Here is a 16,687-nt window from a genome sequence, read left to right as displayed (position 1 = left end):
AGTCCAATCTCTCTAATCTAAATATAAATTCTTGAGCTCGCCAAACTATAAATCTAAATCTAAAACTTGAACCAGCTGATAGGGAGGCTGGTCCCGTTACAGCTTCAACTTGGTCCATGTCAGAGTTCTATGCATGTAGTCCTTGAGCTAATGTCAAGAATTTAGCAAAAAAGTTGACTACTGGAAAATGAGAAGTGACATCATGCAGAAAGTTTAATAGCATTAAAGTTTCCACACTAATCTCACCCACAAGCACATTTTTTTTCTCTTTAATGACAGAATTACTCACTGACTGTACTTTCTAAAGCTGCTGACAGCATGGTGGCAGAGCTTTGTTCTTTACACCCTGTTTAATGTGGCAGATGTTGGCTTCAGATATGCAGGACAGAAAGATACACTCAACACAGTCAACAAGTAAAATCACCAACCAAGTTGACATTTTAAAAGTTTCAAGTACACACGTCATACAGCAGCCGCAACAAAACTTCAGCCACATTGATCAGGTATGATCATCCACACAGGATCTAAGAGTGACACTCGAGACCAAGTAATGATTCGGGTTTGCCCCCTATCTGAACAGACTCGCTCCTCTCTCTACATGAACTCTGGCACCAGGCCATGCTGATGTTGGCACCATAAATGAAATAAACACCAACTGTTCCTTTAAGGTGTTATCTGAAACACACTGGCCGCAGGATGACCAAAGTTTTGCTTTATCAATTACACACACTCACAGCGTTCATAAAACCACCACAAACACCACTGACACCATCCACACAATAAGTCACCTAGTAACATTTCTGTGTACGTTGTACACGCAGTATTTATGTCCAGCTGTCACAACAGGAGTGCTCTTCAGAAAACTTTCAGGGAGAGAATTGATAAGATAATCATATGATCCACTTAGTGCCTTGAAAAAGTGAAGCACTCAGCGTAAAAGTAGATCTTTTGCTCAACTCGAACTGCTATTAACCACTCAGTGTGGGGATACATTAAAAAGTAATAACACATTAATGTCTCAGACTCATCCATCACTGAACAGAAATGTCCTGTGCTGACAGCATGTTTACAGATGTTTTAACCTACAGAGCAGTAGAACTTTAAGCAACTTTCTCAATAATTATAGGATTTCAGGATGTGACTGTTCTCTCAATCTCTACTTCCATGCAACACTGCTTCCAAATACATACCAGCTTTTTGTTTTTACCCTCATCCTCGTTGGACTTCTTTTTGGAGGGTTTATTCGGGTCTTCCCCACCGCTGGCTTGGTCCATTGTAGTTTTAAAGTTCCGGAAACGCGTCTCCCCCCAAAAGTTCGGCCTTTCACAAAACTCGCACGGGCAAAAACATCCAGGTTAGGTGTTTTCAAAACTCATTCCGTTCAAAAGTGGGAAAGTCGTGTGCTTCCAAACAGCATCCGAATGTTGAAGAGAAGGCTGCCTGAACCGGAGAGGTGTGGTTCTGAGAGTCCTGTTCTCTTCCCCCGGGCGCAGCGCTTAAGTCTGTTCACAACACAGCTTTCTGAAAGTACAACATTGTGCAAACAACAATTAACAACTACCTCTGACAGAATATTTGGGCGTTTCGTTGAACAAATTCACACGTGTTTCCCTGCGTAGACTTGCTTAATATTCAGTAGGGGCATCTTGCAAGAGCAGCCGTTTTCTTAACGGTTTCCTAACATGTAAACAAACGTGGCTAAAAGTTAGCTAAAAACAATAAACAGCAGTATGAAAACAGAAGCAACGCATTCATAAAATTAACTGGTTATTCTTTTAAAGGAAACAAACTTACACGGTCTAACTTCTTTATGATGAAGTAACGGAAATAGCTTGACAGTCTGAACAAGCTGCGACCAGGACGTTTTGCAACAAACAATACGGTCATTTATCAGCTTTAATAAAAGGCTGACATGATAGACAAAAAAAAAAATCACCGTTGTTCTCTGTGCTTGGGACACTTTACAGTGCTGGACACTTAGCCAAGCTAGCAATGAGCGAGTGCTACACAACAAACCTTGTTTAAGCTCAAACATTAAACACACTATCATATATATGTATGCTGTATAAATTGCAGCTCTGAAAATAAATTTAACGTTGAAGAAAACTCACAAATTTCCACCCGAAGCTTACCTTTTACAACCGAACTTGAACTTCAGGCCCACAAAAAAACCCGCCTCTCCTACAATATGATTGGTCAATGAGGTTTGCCTTATTTGGAAAGTCCAGATCCTATTGGTCAATTTGACTAGCTGTCATTAGGTTGGCGTGGCGTCGAAGGGGCGGAGACTAATATGACGGCGAGGTCAGTGTGGTTACACAGTAAGCGGATGGGAATCAGTTGTAAGAATAGAGCAGTGAGAAATAAAGGGCTGACTGTGTATGAGTGTGTTATTGTTACAGAGACTCGCGATCTCTGCGTAAGACTGTGATAAACAAGCAGTGTCTCTAATTGCTTTGCTATTCGGTGCCAAAATACTCAATTTATAATCGTCTGCTAAGGAGAAAACAGCTTTAAATTCTTGCAAAGTATGTGAAATAGCTTATTTGGTGGTTATTCCTTATAAAACAGTATGATCCCAGTTACTAGTTGGGTATGTGTCTCAGCAAATCAACAAAATTAGGTCTAAACATTTGTACTATTGACATAAAACAGGTTATAGTATGCTGGTGTCGATTCTCGGTCATTCCAGACATGGCAAAACAAAGAACAAATAAAAAAAAAAGGAAACTTATTTCTGTTCTGTAGTTCTGCATTGATTGACTGAAAATAAGTCCTGTTGTTTATTTTTTATATAAACCTTGTGATTAAAAAGTATACAGACACTTCTAACAAATATAAAATCACTTAAAGTGTCCAGTCCCTATGCAAATCTAAACCTTCATTTGCTTTACATTTGTATAAACAGAGTTGTATCAAAGCTGATAAGCCCTTTTCATGACAACCGTTAATATTAAGCCCTTGGTCAATTTCAAAAGTTTTTAAATTTGTTGTAATTAGCTTAATTTTGATGTATTTTGTATTAAACCAAAACTATTACAAAAAAATGTGTTGATGAGCCATTTCTTTTTACTAAACAGCCAGTTTGGAATTTGCAGGATGTTTGACATTTATAAGTCTATGACATGATTTTGCATTAATGTTGAAACCCACGTGCAGACTGATCACAACAAACTCCAAGATCAAGTAAGTACAATAACATTTATTTAACAAAAACAAAAGGGAGCTGACAGGGCAGCCAAAAGCTAATGACAAGACAGAGCAGGTAAAGATCATGCCACTGTGTGAGGGATAGTTAATGCATGGATACCAGGGGAGTGAAAACACAGACTAAATACAGACGCTAATGAAACGAGTGGGAAACACCTGCAGTGATTGGGATTCAGGTCAGGTGTGCATAGGGGCAGAAACATGAAGGAATATAGAAAAACTGGAAAGATGCTGAAAGACAGCACAGGCAGACACGTCTCATAACCCCCAAAGGGATGACACCCGACATCCTCAAAGGAAGAATCCCACATAACTCGGGTGGGAGCGGGGAGGAAACAGGACGGAGGGCACAAGGACCAAGGATGGGAAAAAAGAAAAACTGGCAGGTAGGAACTTAAGAACAAAAAAAAGAGGGCGCACCAACCCCCAAGAGTTCAAGTGGATGGCCAGGAGGCTGTCCAGAGTGAGACAGGTGTTTAGGTGGACGGCCAGGAGACCGTCCATCTTTGGGGGTGAGTTCAGCAGCAGGTGAAGAGACCTCAGGGGCTGCAGCTGGTATGGAAACCAGAGATAGGTCGTCGTCTCCGACGCCCACGGAGACACAGGAGTGTGAGTCTATGTCACTGATGCCCACTGAGCCACATGAGTGTGGGTTGTTGTCCCCAAGGCCCACATACATACTGGAGTGTGAAGAGACATGGCCAAACCTTGTGCAGACAGAAGAAGGTGGTTTTGGCTGCTCCCCCGGCTGAGGTGAGCTCGGCTGCTTCATCGTCTGAAGAGGTGTGGCTGCTTCAGGGACAGCAGAAGGCGTTGCTGCTTCAGGGACTGCAGGTGGTGTAGCTACCACAGGAGTTGCCAGAGGCATAGTTACCACATGACCTACCGGAGGCGGCGCTACTACAGGAGCTTTCGGAGGCGTAGTTACCACGGGAGCTACAAGAGGCTTGGGGCTCACTAAAGACGTGGGGTCTGCAGGAGATTTGGAGCCAGTAGGGGACTCGGGACCAGCAGGAGGTTTGGCTGGGCTCAGCTCCTCTGATGAGTGAGAACTTGACCGCTCTCCTGATGAGTGAGGGCTCTGGTGCCCCACTCCCATGCAAAAATTTAATCTCTCTCCCTGGTGGGTTTGAGGGTGTTCGGGTGGAGAGAGTAGCTGGAGTTCGGCAGACCCAGACTGGTTCTGTCATCAGCCCTTCTTGTGTCGCCAACGAGAAGGGAGGTCTGTGGATGGATTCTCTCACACAGACTAGTCGTAAGTACAACCAGGCTGATTGGTGATGGGAGTGATGGGCAGCAGTAGCAAGGAGTGCAGCCTCCTCTCCTCCTTCACCACCACATCAAACAGGTCCCACATCTCTGGTATATATTAGTCCAGGAAGTCGGGTAAACTCCCTAATAACGATTTGAGTGACCACATACATCTCCTAGGTATTATTGGAGGTGGTCAGTGTGTTGAGGTAATCGTACATTTCCTATTAATTCAAGGATACATGGATTTAGGATTTGAGTCAGGTGTGCATAGCAGCAAAAACACAAAGGAACATAGAAACACTGGAAGGTGCAGAAAGACACAGGACAGGCAGAAATTACTCATTCAATATATATGTTAGATACATCCATCCATCCATTTTCTTTACCCGCTTATTCCATTTTGGGTCACGGGGGTCGCTGGTGCCCATGTCCAGCAATCACAGTGCGAGGGGCGGGGTACACCCTGGACGGGTCGCAAGTCCATCACACGGCCACACAGAGACAAACGAGACAAACAACCATTCACTCTCTCACTCACACCTAGGGACAATTTAGAGTTACCAATCAGCCTAACAAGCATGTTTTTGGTCTGTGGGAGGAAACCGGAGTACCCGGAGAAAACCCATGCATGCACGGAGAGAACATGCAAACTCCACCCAGAAAGGCCCCTGGACCGGGGTTTGAACCAGGGACCTGCTCGCTGAGAGGCAGCAGCTCTACCAGTTGCGCCACCGTGCTGCCCATGTTAGATACATGTATAGACAAAATTCATATAATAGGTAATCAGATAATAAGAATTAACTGATGCATGCACATTACACGTGTTAAATATCTATAAAGTTGGCTTTTTGTACCCTGTCAAAAAGTAGTGAAAGTAGAGAAAATGGGGAATTGGAATTACCCTCCAACTGTCCATCCATTTGCCCATGCACATTATGAGCATCATAACTTGAAACATAAGTAAGGTCTGTTTTGGCGTGTGGCAACATTTAGGATTAGGAAAGATCCCTTTCGGAAAATGGGTTGCTACATCAAAATCCAAAATGGCTGCTGCCATATATGTATCAAATAAACCTTGTGAGCTGGATAACTGAAAAAATAAGAAACGTGCTGACTTGCTTTTTGGTGTGGCTGTATCCAAGCATTATAGAGGTCACTATCAAAAATTAGGTTTCCACATCAAAATCCAAGATGGCCACCTCCATACCTGTGTAAACTAACCACCCCTTTCATTTGCGGAAACTATACTTTTAAGCAATTTAAAAACTAGAAAGCGTAGTTTCCTCAAATAAGTGGGGTGGCTGAAGATTAATGTATGGTATCCAAGGCCACCAATGGCCACCCCCTGGCTCACCATTGCATCTGGTCATGGAGATAACTGCTGAGCAAATAAAAAATAAAAATACAAAAGAACTATGTCTATTCTTTCACACAAGGTAGTAAAGTTTATTTGCATTTCCTGTTTAAATCCAGAGCAGAAAAAAAATAATATTGAAAACTGCAAGCAATCCCTATTTAAATCCCTAACTGATGGGGGACATTGGTGTACCGTTGTTTTATTCATTCTCACTAGGTCAAACTGTCTCTCCCTCTAACTGTCAAGGCCTACAGTGTGGTTACAGTGCAGAGGTTTACTTACAGCACTTAGCTTTACTTACAGGGCACTCTGGTTTAATGTTACCTTCCTGACCACAATAGTTAAATGTCTGCTTAGACTTGCTGATGAGAACCTTTATTTTCCGTTGGCTCACTGGGAGATACGACTGTGTCCCTAGACCCTGAAGGACTACAACCACACCAAAGACATTTTACTAATCTTCTTCCTGCTGTGGTCTTTTATTGATGTTTAAAGTGGAAGGCCTTGCTTGCATTCTATGGCAATTAGAATGGTCTCCACAACAACAAAAACATCGGTGGGCAGACACTTGAGTATGGTACAGAACCCACACTCAAACCCTCAGATGAATGACTTACTGTATGTTTACCTGCTCTCAAATGAACATCCTTTTGTGCTCTTCTCCTCAGGTCAAACTTGTTTTACATAAACTTCTGAAGGGCCACTGTACAAAAAGAGAGAGTTTGTCTTATGTCCACTTCTCTATAATCTCTATTGGTAAACCTCTTTATTTCCTAATAATGACTGCCATACGAACGTATACACTCCACAACATCTCAGTCAGACTAACAAGTCTGACTGCCCACTCATACTTTGGCCATTGAAATGCTACAGGAGACCTCTTGTCAGTTACTACTGAAGGCCTCCTCTGGAAACTATGGACTGTTGTGTTAAAGAATCCACCTCCTCTGATCATCGTTTGGTCAGGTCCCTTCACTATTGTCTTTTGAAATTTGTATTTGGTGACATATTTGTTCTAAAATTAAAAAAGATTTCTGCAGCTTTATTGTGCCAGTTTATTTTTCTTGATAAAACTTTAAATTGTTTATGTGCCATGCCTACTGGCCACTATTTGGTGAATCTGTTAAATTCTTTTTTTTTTTTTTAATAACATTAATCTTGGAGCTAAAATGTTAAATCGTATTGACCAGAATGTGAACCAGAAGTTCTAAAAAGTGTAACAAAATAAAAACCTAGCACAACAACACAATTCCTTGGTTTAGCTATTTGATTTTTATCATTTAATACCATCCACGTTGTTAATAAAAATGACAAATTAAAAATATCAACAGTACACTGCCACATAGGAAAAAAATAGACTTTAATATTAATCTACTTTGCAGGAGACAATGCTAAAAATAAAATGGGCAGTTAAAGCTATTAATTATAATTATCTTTAATAGTCTAAAGTTAAGTGAGGCTTTATAAGATACGCAATAACAAAACTAGAAACTATTAAGACTACTAAATTAACAGTAATTATTTGGGAATAATTAATATATGCAACAAATACCCATTCTAAAAAATTCTACTTGAAATCCAGTAAATAAATATCCATGACTTTTACAGGGTATGATGATATGGAACTGTATCCAGAAATGTTTTCCTAAGCCTTTTAACCTTAGCAGTATCAGCATTTTTCACCAGCCTAAAATCAATTTTAATGTTGCTCATAAGTTGTCCTCTTGTAAATCCTGGGAACCACAAGTAAGCTGCTCTCAAAGTAAGGTAGGCTGTGAGGATTTATTTAAGTTTGGTAATTTGGGGTTTTGAATTCGAGTGATATTATATTCCATATTTTTACAGAGATTTAAAAAAAATGAAAGTAAGGAGAAAAGCTTTTTTTCTGTTTAGTTTTAATCAATACGTCAGTGCAAGATTTTCCAAATGTTAACAGTGTAGTTCATGCTCCAAAATCTAGGTGGATAAATCTAACAAGGTTAAGTCAGGTCCTCCGGACAGATTCTACTTGCTGAAGAAATGTAGCGCAATGTTTTCTAAAATAACCCCAATAAGTGGCGGATATGCAAGTAACAATTTAATTACAATAAATGCAATTGCCTGTATTAGCATTTTAATGTGAAAAAATAAGAAAATATTACATAGAAGCTATCCATCCATTCATGCATTCATTACCCAATTTTTCCTTTTTGGGTCATGGGGGTCACTGGTGCCCATATCCAGCAGTCACTGGGCCAGAGGCGGGGGAAACCCTGGACAGGTTTCAAGTTCATCACAGGGACACATAGAGACAAACGAGACAAACATTCAGTCTCACTTACATCTAGAGACAGTTTTGAATTACCAGTTAACTTAACATGCATGTTTTTGGTTTGTGGGAGGAAACCAGAATACCTGGAGAAAACCCACACATGCACAGAGAAAACATGCAAACTCCATTCAGAAACATAAAGTTCATGCTAAATCCAGGTAAAAAAAAAAAATCCAACAAAGTTAAGTCAGTTCCTCTGGACGGTTTCTTTTTTTTGTTGTTATTGTTGAAATCTCGGCAGCACGGTGGCGCAACTGGTAGAGCTGCTGCCTCTCAGCGAACAGGTCCCTGGTTCAAACCCCGGTCCAGGTGCCTTCTGGGTGGAGTTTGCATGTTCTCTCAGTGCATGCGTGGGTTTTCTCAGGGTACTCCGGTTTCCTCCCACAGACCAAAAACATGCATGTTAGACTGATTGGTAACTCTAAATTGTTCCTAGGTGTGAGTGAGAGAGTGAATGGTTGTTTGTCTCGTTTGTCTCTATGTGGTCCTGTGATGGACTGGAGACCTGTCCAGGGTGTACCCCGCCCCTCGCACAGTGATTGCTGAACATGGGCACCAGCGACCCCCGTGACCCAAAATGGAATAAATGGGTAAAGATAATGGATGGATGGATGTTGAAATCTCCACCCAGAAAGATCCCCAGCTGGGATTCAATCCGGCAACCTTCTCGCTGAGAGACAACAGCTCTACCAACTGAGCCACCGTGACATAGAAGCTAGGATAAAAAATAAAATAAATGTATGGGGGAGACTTGTTTTGCTCTGGACTAAAATACATAAAATATGGCAACAATGCATTAGTAAAATCTAAAAGCACAAAATATTCATTCTAAAAGATTCTGCACATAACAGAGGGAATATTGTGGATGAATGTTTTTAAGACAAAACTGCTTATGAAGTCATCTGTGGACAAGAAAGCCCTTTCATAGACTGAACTCTTAACAAGAGCAAGGAGATATCATCTTGGAAACTTGACAGAATGATGATGATGATAAAACTGTTTGTCTAACTTACAAGATACTTTTCTCTTGCCACTCAAGTATTTACCAATCCAAAACACAAATTTGCCCTTTTGTGAAAGTAATAGAATGACTGGAGCTGTATATAAAATATGTAGTTTGACTAAACTAAACACAGGGAATACTGTATTTTTTGCACTCTTTATTAAATTAATTATTTCTTAAACTGATTAAGTTTAAAATACGGTATGCTTCAGTGAGATAATTTGAATAATTTAGTGCAAAAATAGCTACACTCTACATATCCCAACACAAAATGATTAGGAGTATTGGGTCAGACATTTGGTATTGCAGTATCATCTGTCATACATCTCACTTCTCCAATATGAAGCAAGAAACAAAAATCGAAAACTACATAGTTAAACAGAACACTGTGTTGAACTAATTGCAACATGACCACAACATCAGTGCTGGGAGTTTTTGTCTATAAATAATACTTCTCTCTTTCTCATGTCTTGTTGCGGTTAACAAGTGCTACTTGCAGACAGTAAACTGTAAATCAGGCACTTGATCTTCTGGATCATGGATGCAGATGAGAATATGGAGCCAAAAATGAGCTTCTACGAGTGGGAAAATACTGAACAAGGAGTCCAGCATTTGCTGAGATGTTGTGGTCTGGGTTTGGTGGAAAGGCTAGCTGTCAAAGCAACAAGCGTCGCCTGCCTTCTTGGAAAAACGACACGTCTGGTTTTGTTACATAGACCAAAGAAGAAATAACTTGTTAGAATGCGTGAGCTGACCCAAAGAGCGTGTTGGAATGGAAATGTTTTCATTGACTGTTTCTCTAGTCACTACTCTTGTGGTCTGCGACAGACTTCATGGTCATTTTATAAGAAACATTTACCATGTTGTTGATGTTTAACTTTATAGTTCAAGCAAACACCTTGTATGGCTGCTTCCAGCAGAAGACTTGATGGCAAATTTAAATGGATTTTTATCATTATCCATCCACCCATCCTCTTTACCTGCTTTTCTATTTAGGGTCACAGGGATCACTATTGTGCAAAATGTAAGGCACACCTTGGACAGTGCACGTCCACCACAAGGCTACATAGACAAATGAGAGACAACTATTCAGACTCTCAGTCGCACCTAGTGGAAATAGTGGAATTGTAAAAAAGTTAAATCTAGTCTTCTGGACATTCAAAAACACAAAACAAAGCAGAACAACAACAAAAAAATGTAAATCTGAAAGACTTCTTCAGTCTGAGGTGCTGTATTCAGCTCAGTCTTATAAATAGCACCTTCTCAGAGTGGATCAACCAGTTTGCTGCTGACAACCAAAACCAGCTGATCACATGCTCAAGAAGGACCATCAGCCTAACGATGGATCATTAGCACAAAGATGGTCCTTCTTGATCATGTGAGCAGCTGGTTTTGGTTGTCAGCAGCAAACTGGTTGATCCACTCTGAGAAGGTGCTATTTATAAGACTGAGCTGAATACAGCACCTCAGACTGAAGAAGTCTTTCAGATGAAAGACAAAACGTTTCTATATTTTTTAGTTGTTTTGCTTTGTTTTGTTTTTTTGAATGTCCAGAGGACCAGACTTAACTTTTTTAGATTTTTCTACCTGGATTATTGAGCATAAATCAGGATAGTAGAAATGTAGTTACCAGTAACTTCACAAGCATGTTATTGGTTTGTGGAAGGAAATCAGAGTACCTGCAGAAAACCTACTTTTACACAGGGAAAACATGAAAACTCCTTTGTAACAATGCATGATTTTTTTTTTTCTTGATTTGTGGAACAAATAAAAACATACAGGTCATTTTGAATACATCATAACATAAATTACAACAGACAACCGATGAACTACAGAAAACTTGCAGAAAACTCAAGTTCTGTGACTGACCGACTTGACTGTGCATATAGGCCTGGAAAACTCACCAACAGACCTCCTTCACCTCCTTCTAGTGGAGAGCATCTGTGCTCCAGCATCAACGTGTGGCATGGAGGCTGCACAGCTGCAGAAAGAAAAGTGTTGCAGAGAGGGGTGAAGGCTGCACAGAAGACTGTTGGAGTCAGCCTCCTCACCACCACAGACATCTACACCTCCAGATGCAGGAAGAGAGCCACCTGCATCATGAAGGACCTCACTCACCCAGCACACACTTTTTGCCCCACTCCCCTCAGGAAGGAGATTAAGGAGCATTAAATGAAGAACCACTAGACTGAGGCTGTTAGACTCATGAATCTCTAGTCTGGATTGTCACTGTGGAAAAAAAAGGAAAATCACTGTACAATGCCACTTGTATGTTGATATGTCCTGCTGACTATCCATGCTGCTGATCTCATGCTGCTGATCTATTTTATGCTGCTGTATTCATTCGTACTCTTCTGCTCACACACTCATGTTTGTGCTGCTGTTGTTTCGGCGTATTGTTTTTGTGCTTTTAGTGTTTCGCGTATTCTTAGTTCATATCATAAATCTTATTACTGTTTTTCGTTTACAATTTATACTTTTGTTGGAGGTAACTGGGACCCCGACACAATTTTGTTCCACCTCATGTACCACATGTGATGCGAATGACAATAAAGAAACCTTGACTTGACCTTGAAATAAGTCTTTTCTTTATTCTCACATTTTTGCACTCATGCTGCTTCATTGTTTCAAGCTTCAGGAAAATATTATTTGTTAAGCAAATGAGCCTTTTCAGTAAATATTAACAGATATTTCATTGTAATCCATAAGTACATAAAAGGCTGAAAGTACTGTAACAACTTTATTTTTTTTTTATCATTGCGCTGTTCGTTTACCAATTAACTTGTGTCACAGACTAAATGCTGGTTCTGCTGGATTGTTCAATGCAATACACAGAACAACAGCTGCAGTTTTTATTCTGTTCTGTGTTTTTATCAGTGTTTAGTTTTCTGCTTCAAGGTTTAATATGTTTATTTCTGTTTTCAGGTTAGTTTGTGTTTCTTTTGTGCTCAGTTTGTTTTCATTGCCTCCCTCTGCCCCCCTCCAGTTTACTTGACCTTTATGGTTTCTGCTTCTCAGACCCTGTCCCACCCACTTTCACCTGTCCCCACTTATCACTATGCCAGGTGTGCCCACTCCTCTCATCAGCACCAGTTCATATTGTGCAGTTTGCATTCATTTTTCAGGGAGCATTGCACAGTTTTCATGTCATATCTGGCACTTATTCATGTTCTCCTCTCGTTGGCTTTGGTAATTTGTTTTACTGCCACAACAGCCTTTTTTTGGGTTTGGTTAAATAAAGTTTTAGTTTTTGCTCAAGTTCTTTGAATCAGCCTGAGTCCAAACTCAAAACTGTGATGGTTTGCAAAATAAAATTACATCCAGTGCCAACACTGATACAGCAACTCTTCTGGCTTTTGTTTTTTTAGCTACAACAAATTGAAAGCAAGTTGCTCTCAAGCCTTGCAAATAATTACACACAGCTGCGCTGGATTGGGAACATTACTTTCCCAAAGAGTCATTTAGCCTTTCAAAAATGTTTGGCCATCTAACAGGCGCATGTCGTCTTACAGAAAAATAATCGATCAGAATGATTATTCTTTTAACAGTGTGATGTTTTTCTGATGGCATCATTACCTAACTATACAATACTAGAGCTATTCCCAGTATTTACATTTTATTTGTTTATAATGTCTGAATTCATGAAACACTTTTATTTTATATTTTATATATATGAAAGTGTAAGTCTAACTTTGTACATACCATATATTTAAAGCTAGTTTTATGTTAGGAATTTATATTAAAAAAAAAATGTATTCACACAAAAAGCTCAGACGTTTTGGAAAACATTTGTATACGGTGAAAAAACTGTGGATACTTTTTTTTTTTTGCCTTGTGTAAAAATGAATGGCAGATCTGTGTGTAAATAAGTAAAAGTAAGCAATAGTTCTGACAGATACTGTAAAAGCAGTTCTTTGTTATAGAAACTATTCCAGCAATTTAATTTTAGATGGTTCAAGACTAAAACATTCCAAAAAAAAAAAAAAATAGGCAAGGACATTTTCTCTGATTGTTCAAAATATTTCCATATAAAAACATTTTTCAAACCCTTAGAGTTACTTGTATCCAGTTCCTTTTGAAGGTTGGTTTAGCGTGATCTCCATTGGTTTAACAAGTGCGCTGTTTGAAGGGCACTTGGAAACGTTGCTCAGGTGACAACGCCGAGACAAAGACAGAGGTATCTCAGAGAGGAGTGTGTCACCAGCCGGTCTCATTCGGAGCTAATACAATAAAAAATCGGAGTGTGCTTTCACATCATTTATGTGGTTTGAAGTAGATCAGCTGAAGTGGCAACACAGTCTCTGAACAATTATCAGTTCACAACAGCCAAAGAATAGCACAAATCATGGAGATCGCTCTTTGACATGCACCACAATATGATGATAGTGAAACAGAAAATGTTCATTTTTTAATAATGAAGTGCATACTAAATAAAAAAAATAAACTGAAAAGAATTAGTACAGTTGGCAGAGTTGTTGCCTCTCAGTGAGAAGGTTGCTGGATCAAATCCTGGCCAGGGGCCTTTCTGGGATGCAGTTTGCATGTCTCTCTGTGCATGCATGAATTTTCTTCAGCTACGCCACAGCTCAAAAACGTTAATGTTCTAAACTCTTAACTGTCCCTAAGTGTTGGGGAGAGTGTACATTTTTGTCTCTGTGTCTCTGTGATGGACCAGGCCAGTGTGTCCCTCACCACTCTTGCACAGTGACTGCTGGACATGAGCACAAGCAACCCTCACAGCCTGCAAAGAAAGAGGGTAATGTATATTTAAATTTGTTATTATTTATTGCAAATTTCTTAGTTTATATTTCTTTAGAATTCTTTAAGTTTTGGTATTTTAGTCAGTCTCCCCACCAGCACAGACATCTACACCTCCAGATGCAGGACGAGGGCCACCTGCATCATGAAGGACCCCACTCACCCAGCACATACACGTTTTGCCCTGCTCCCCTCAGGCAGGAGGTTGAGGAGCATTACATGCAGGACCACTAAACTGAGGAACAGCTTCTACCCTGAAGCTGTTAAGACTCATGAATCTCTAACCAGGATTATCAATGTAGAAAAAAAAAATCACTGGAATGCCACTTGATTGTTGATATGTGTTGTTGACTATCCATGCTGCTGATTTCATGCTGCTGATTTATTTCATGCTGCTGTGTTCATTCGTACTCATCTGCTCACACAGACTCATGTTCGTTGTATTGTTTTTGTACTGCAAGTGCTTAGCGTATTCTTAGTTTAGCGTATTTCTTAGTTCATATCAATTTATACTTTTGTTGGATGTAACTGGGACCATGTGTACACAATTTCATTCCATCACATGTACTACATATGATACACCTGGTGTCATTCACAAACTGTTCTCCCAGAACATACTGGACCTCCTGGTTTCCATCTAATTTGTTTGATTCTCCTGTTTGCTCTTGTTAGTTATACTTTTAACAAGTCATGACGCTGTTTTTGGACCACTGCATGGTTAATTATTAAAGCTTGACTTTTGATCCTCGTGTATCTTCTTCCTTTATTTGGGCACTTCAACAATTACTTACCATTAAACATGTCAGCATCACCTCTACAACAATGATAACAAAAGGTGCCTAAAATATTGAATGTTCTGCTTTTAATGTTCAGAAACGTACAAATAAATCATAATTTTAGACAATTGTAAATTCATTTAGACAAACATATCACATGAGGTCAGTTCTTGTTTTTCATGCAGGACAAGAAACAGTAAACCCCTGAGCTGTTTGTCATTGCTTCCTCCCTTTAAACAGTATTATTGCACAGTAACACTGTTAGACCAATCTGCACAGTTACACATTACACAGCGTCTGTTTTTCATTTTCATTTAGCCTAAATCAAGTTGGGATGTTGTTCCTGTGCCAAAGTCCAAATACATAAAAGTAGACAAGTTGAGATATCTAAACTTCTTTTGGGGCAACTTTCACACAGTCTGTTAAGGCATTTTATGCTATTAAGATAAAAATGACAGATTTGCTGATAGTGCCAATATGTGGCAGTTTTTAATATGTTGCTTCGCTTAAAAAGACAACACAGCTGAATGATAAAACTCATTCACTTTTGTTCATGGAAGATTTGAATAATGCAGTTACGAATGAGAATTAATGTGCACAAATCATGCAGGAAACATCTTGACTCAACGCCTATAAGAGCCCCAGCATTAGGTGGGCCAATTGTTCAGGCTGGGCTGAAAATAAAAATGATAAAGGACGCACTCTCAAGTGTTCCTGTTAAAAAGTGCAGACAGGTATTTCACTGCTGGCAGCAGCTCAGTGGTTCAGCAGCGGTACACATTTCTCATGTGGCCAGTTTGCAAACGGTTTTGAATGGACAGCCCCAACAGATGAATTTTGTTTAAAATAATGTAGACTCAAATCACTATGACCCATATCAATATATGAGATTCACATATAGGAATATTCATTTGTTTCCTATGACCATTTTTATGTTTATGGTTGCTGAAAGTTATCAGAGTTAGGTTTAAGGTACTGAGGGTGGATTGCCAGTCTCAGGACACAGAAGAAAGAACATTCAGGTTGTCGCACTATGAAAAGAAATAAACCTATAGTTGAGCATGAAAAACATGCACACTTCATTAGAAAAATCTCCAGATGAAATTCAAATTGGAAGCCGCCTTGCTTCGAGGATATAGTCCTAAACACATCATCATTATGCATACACATAGCAACAATAAGGATAAAACAAGGAAAAAATAAACATTAACATAAAGAAACTAAAGGAAATTTGTCGGCCTAGACAAGTTCCCCTGAGAACAGAGGAGTGCAACGCAATTAATAAGAACAAACCCTAATGAATCAAAGTTCATGCTCAATCATCCAGGTACAAAATCCAATAATGGTCAATCAGGTCATCTGGACAGTTTTTTTTTTTTTTTTTGTGGAAAGTCGCGTCGTCATCTATCTGGAGGGCTTCATCAGTCTGAGGAGTCCCAAGTAAACTGTTTTCCCCACTAAGCAGTACACTCCTTTAGTGAACCAACCAGTTTGCTGGTGATAAGACCCATCTGAAACTGTCCAGTTGACCATTTTTGGATTGTGTACCTGGATTATTGAGCATGAACTTTGATGTCTTGAACCACTTGGGCTGTGGCTGCCTGCCTGGGAAGAGTCGACGAGGGACAGGACAGCCCCCCAGAAACCATTTTATCACCAGCAAACTGGTTGGTCCACTAAAGGAGTGTACTGCTTAGTGGGGAAAACAGTTTACGTAGGACTCCTCAGACTGATGAAGTCCTCCGGATAGAGGACGATGCATCTTTCCACAAAAAAAAAAAGTCCAGATGACCTGATTGACCATTATTAAACATTAATAAAGATTTTTTTAAAGAGCAGATTGTGTGAGCCATATGTATATTCTCTCTTTGTGCAAGAGGCTTGTAAAGCTCTCAATGTGTTATACGCCGACTTACTAAACAGACAAACCTAGCTCTAATTTAAAACAATCACAAGTCACAAATAAATTGCTCCAAAACACACCTTGTAATTAAAATGCTAATTCAGTGAAGGAAGTT

General features: G+C 39.7%; 1 protein-coding gene across 1 annotated transcript in view; it reads right to left on the bottom strand.

Moving 5' to 3' along the window:
* The window catches only part of diaph2 (diaphanous-related formin 2), a 461,650-nt gene extending 459,485 nt beyond the window's left edge, over positions 1-2,165 (bottom strand). Inside the window, exons 1-2 of the mRNA XM_037675202.1 lie at positions 2,133-2,165; positions 1,191-1,521 (exon numbers count right to left, since the gene is read on the bottom strand). Coding sequence (XP_037531130.1) covers positions 1,191-1,274 — 84 coding nt within the window. The 5' untranslated portion in view covers positions 1,275-1,521; positions 2,133-2,165. The remainder of the gene's footprint in view (positions 1-1,190; positions 1,522-2,132) is intronic.
* Positions 2,166-16,687: the final 14,522 nt, after the last annotated feature.

This window comes from Nematolebias whitei, chromosome 4, assembly GCF_014905685.2.
Source record: "Nematolebias whitei isolate Nwh7 chromosome 4, NemWhi1, whole genome shotgun sequence".
In the NCBI taxonomy this organism is placed as follows: domain Eukaryota; kingdom Metazoa; phylum Chordata; class Actinopteri; order Cyprinodontiformes; family Rivulidae; genus Nematolebias; species Nematolebias whitei.
This window is presented reverse-complemented; position numbering and strand designations above follow the sequence as displayed.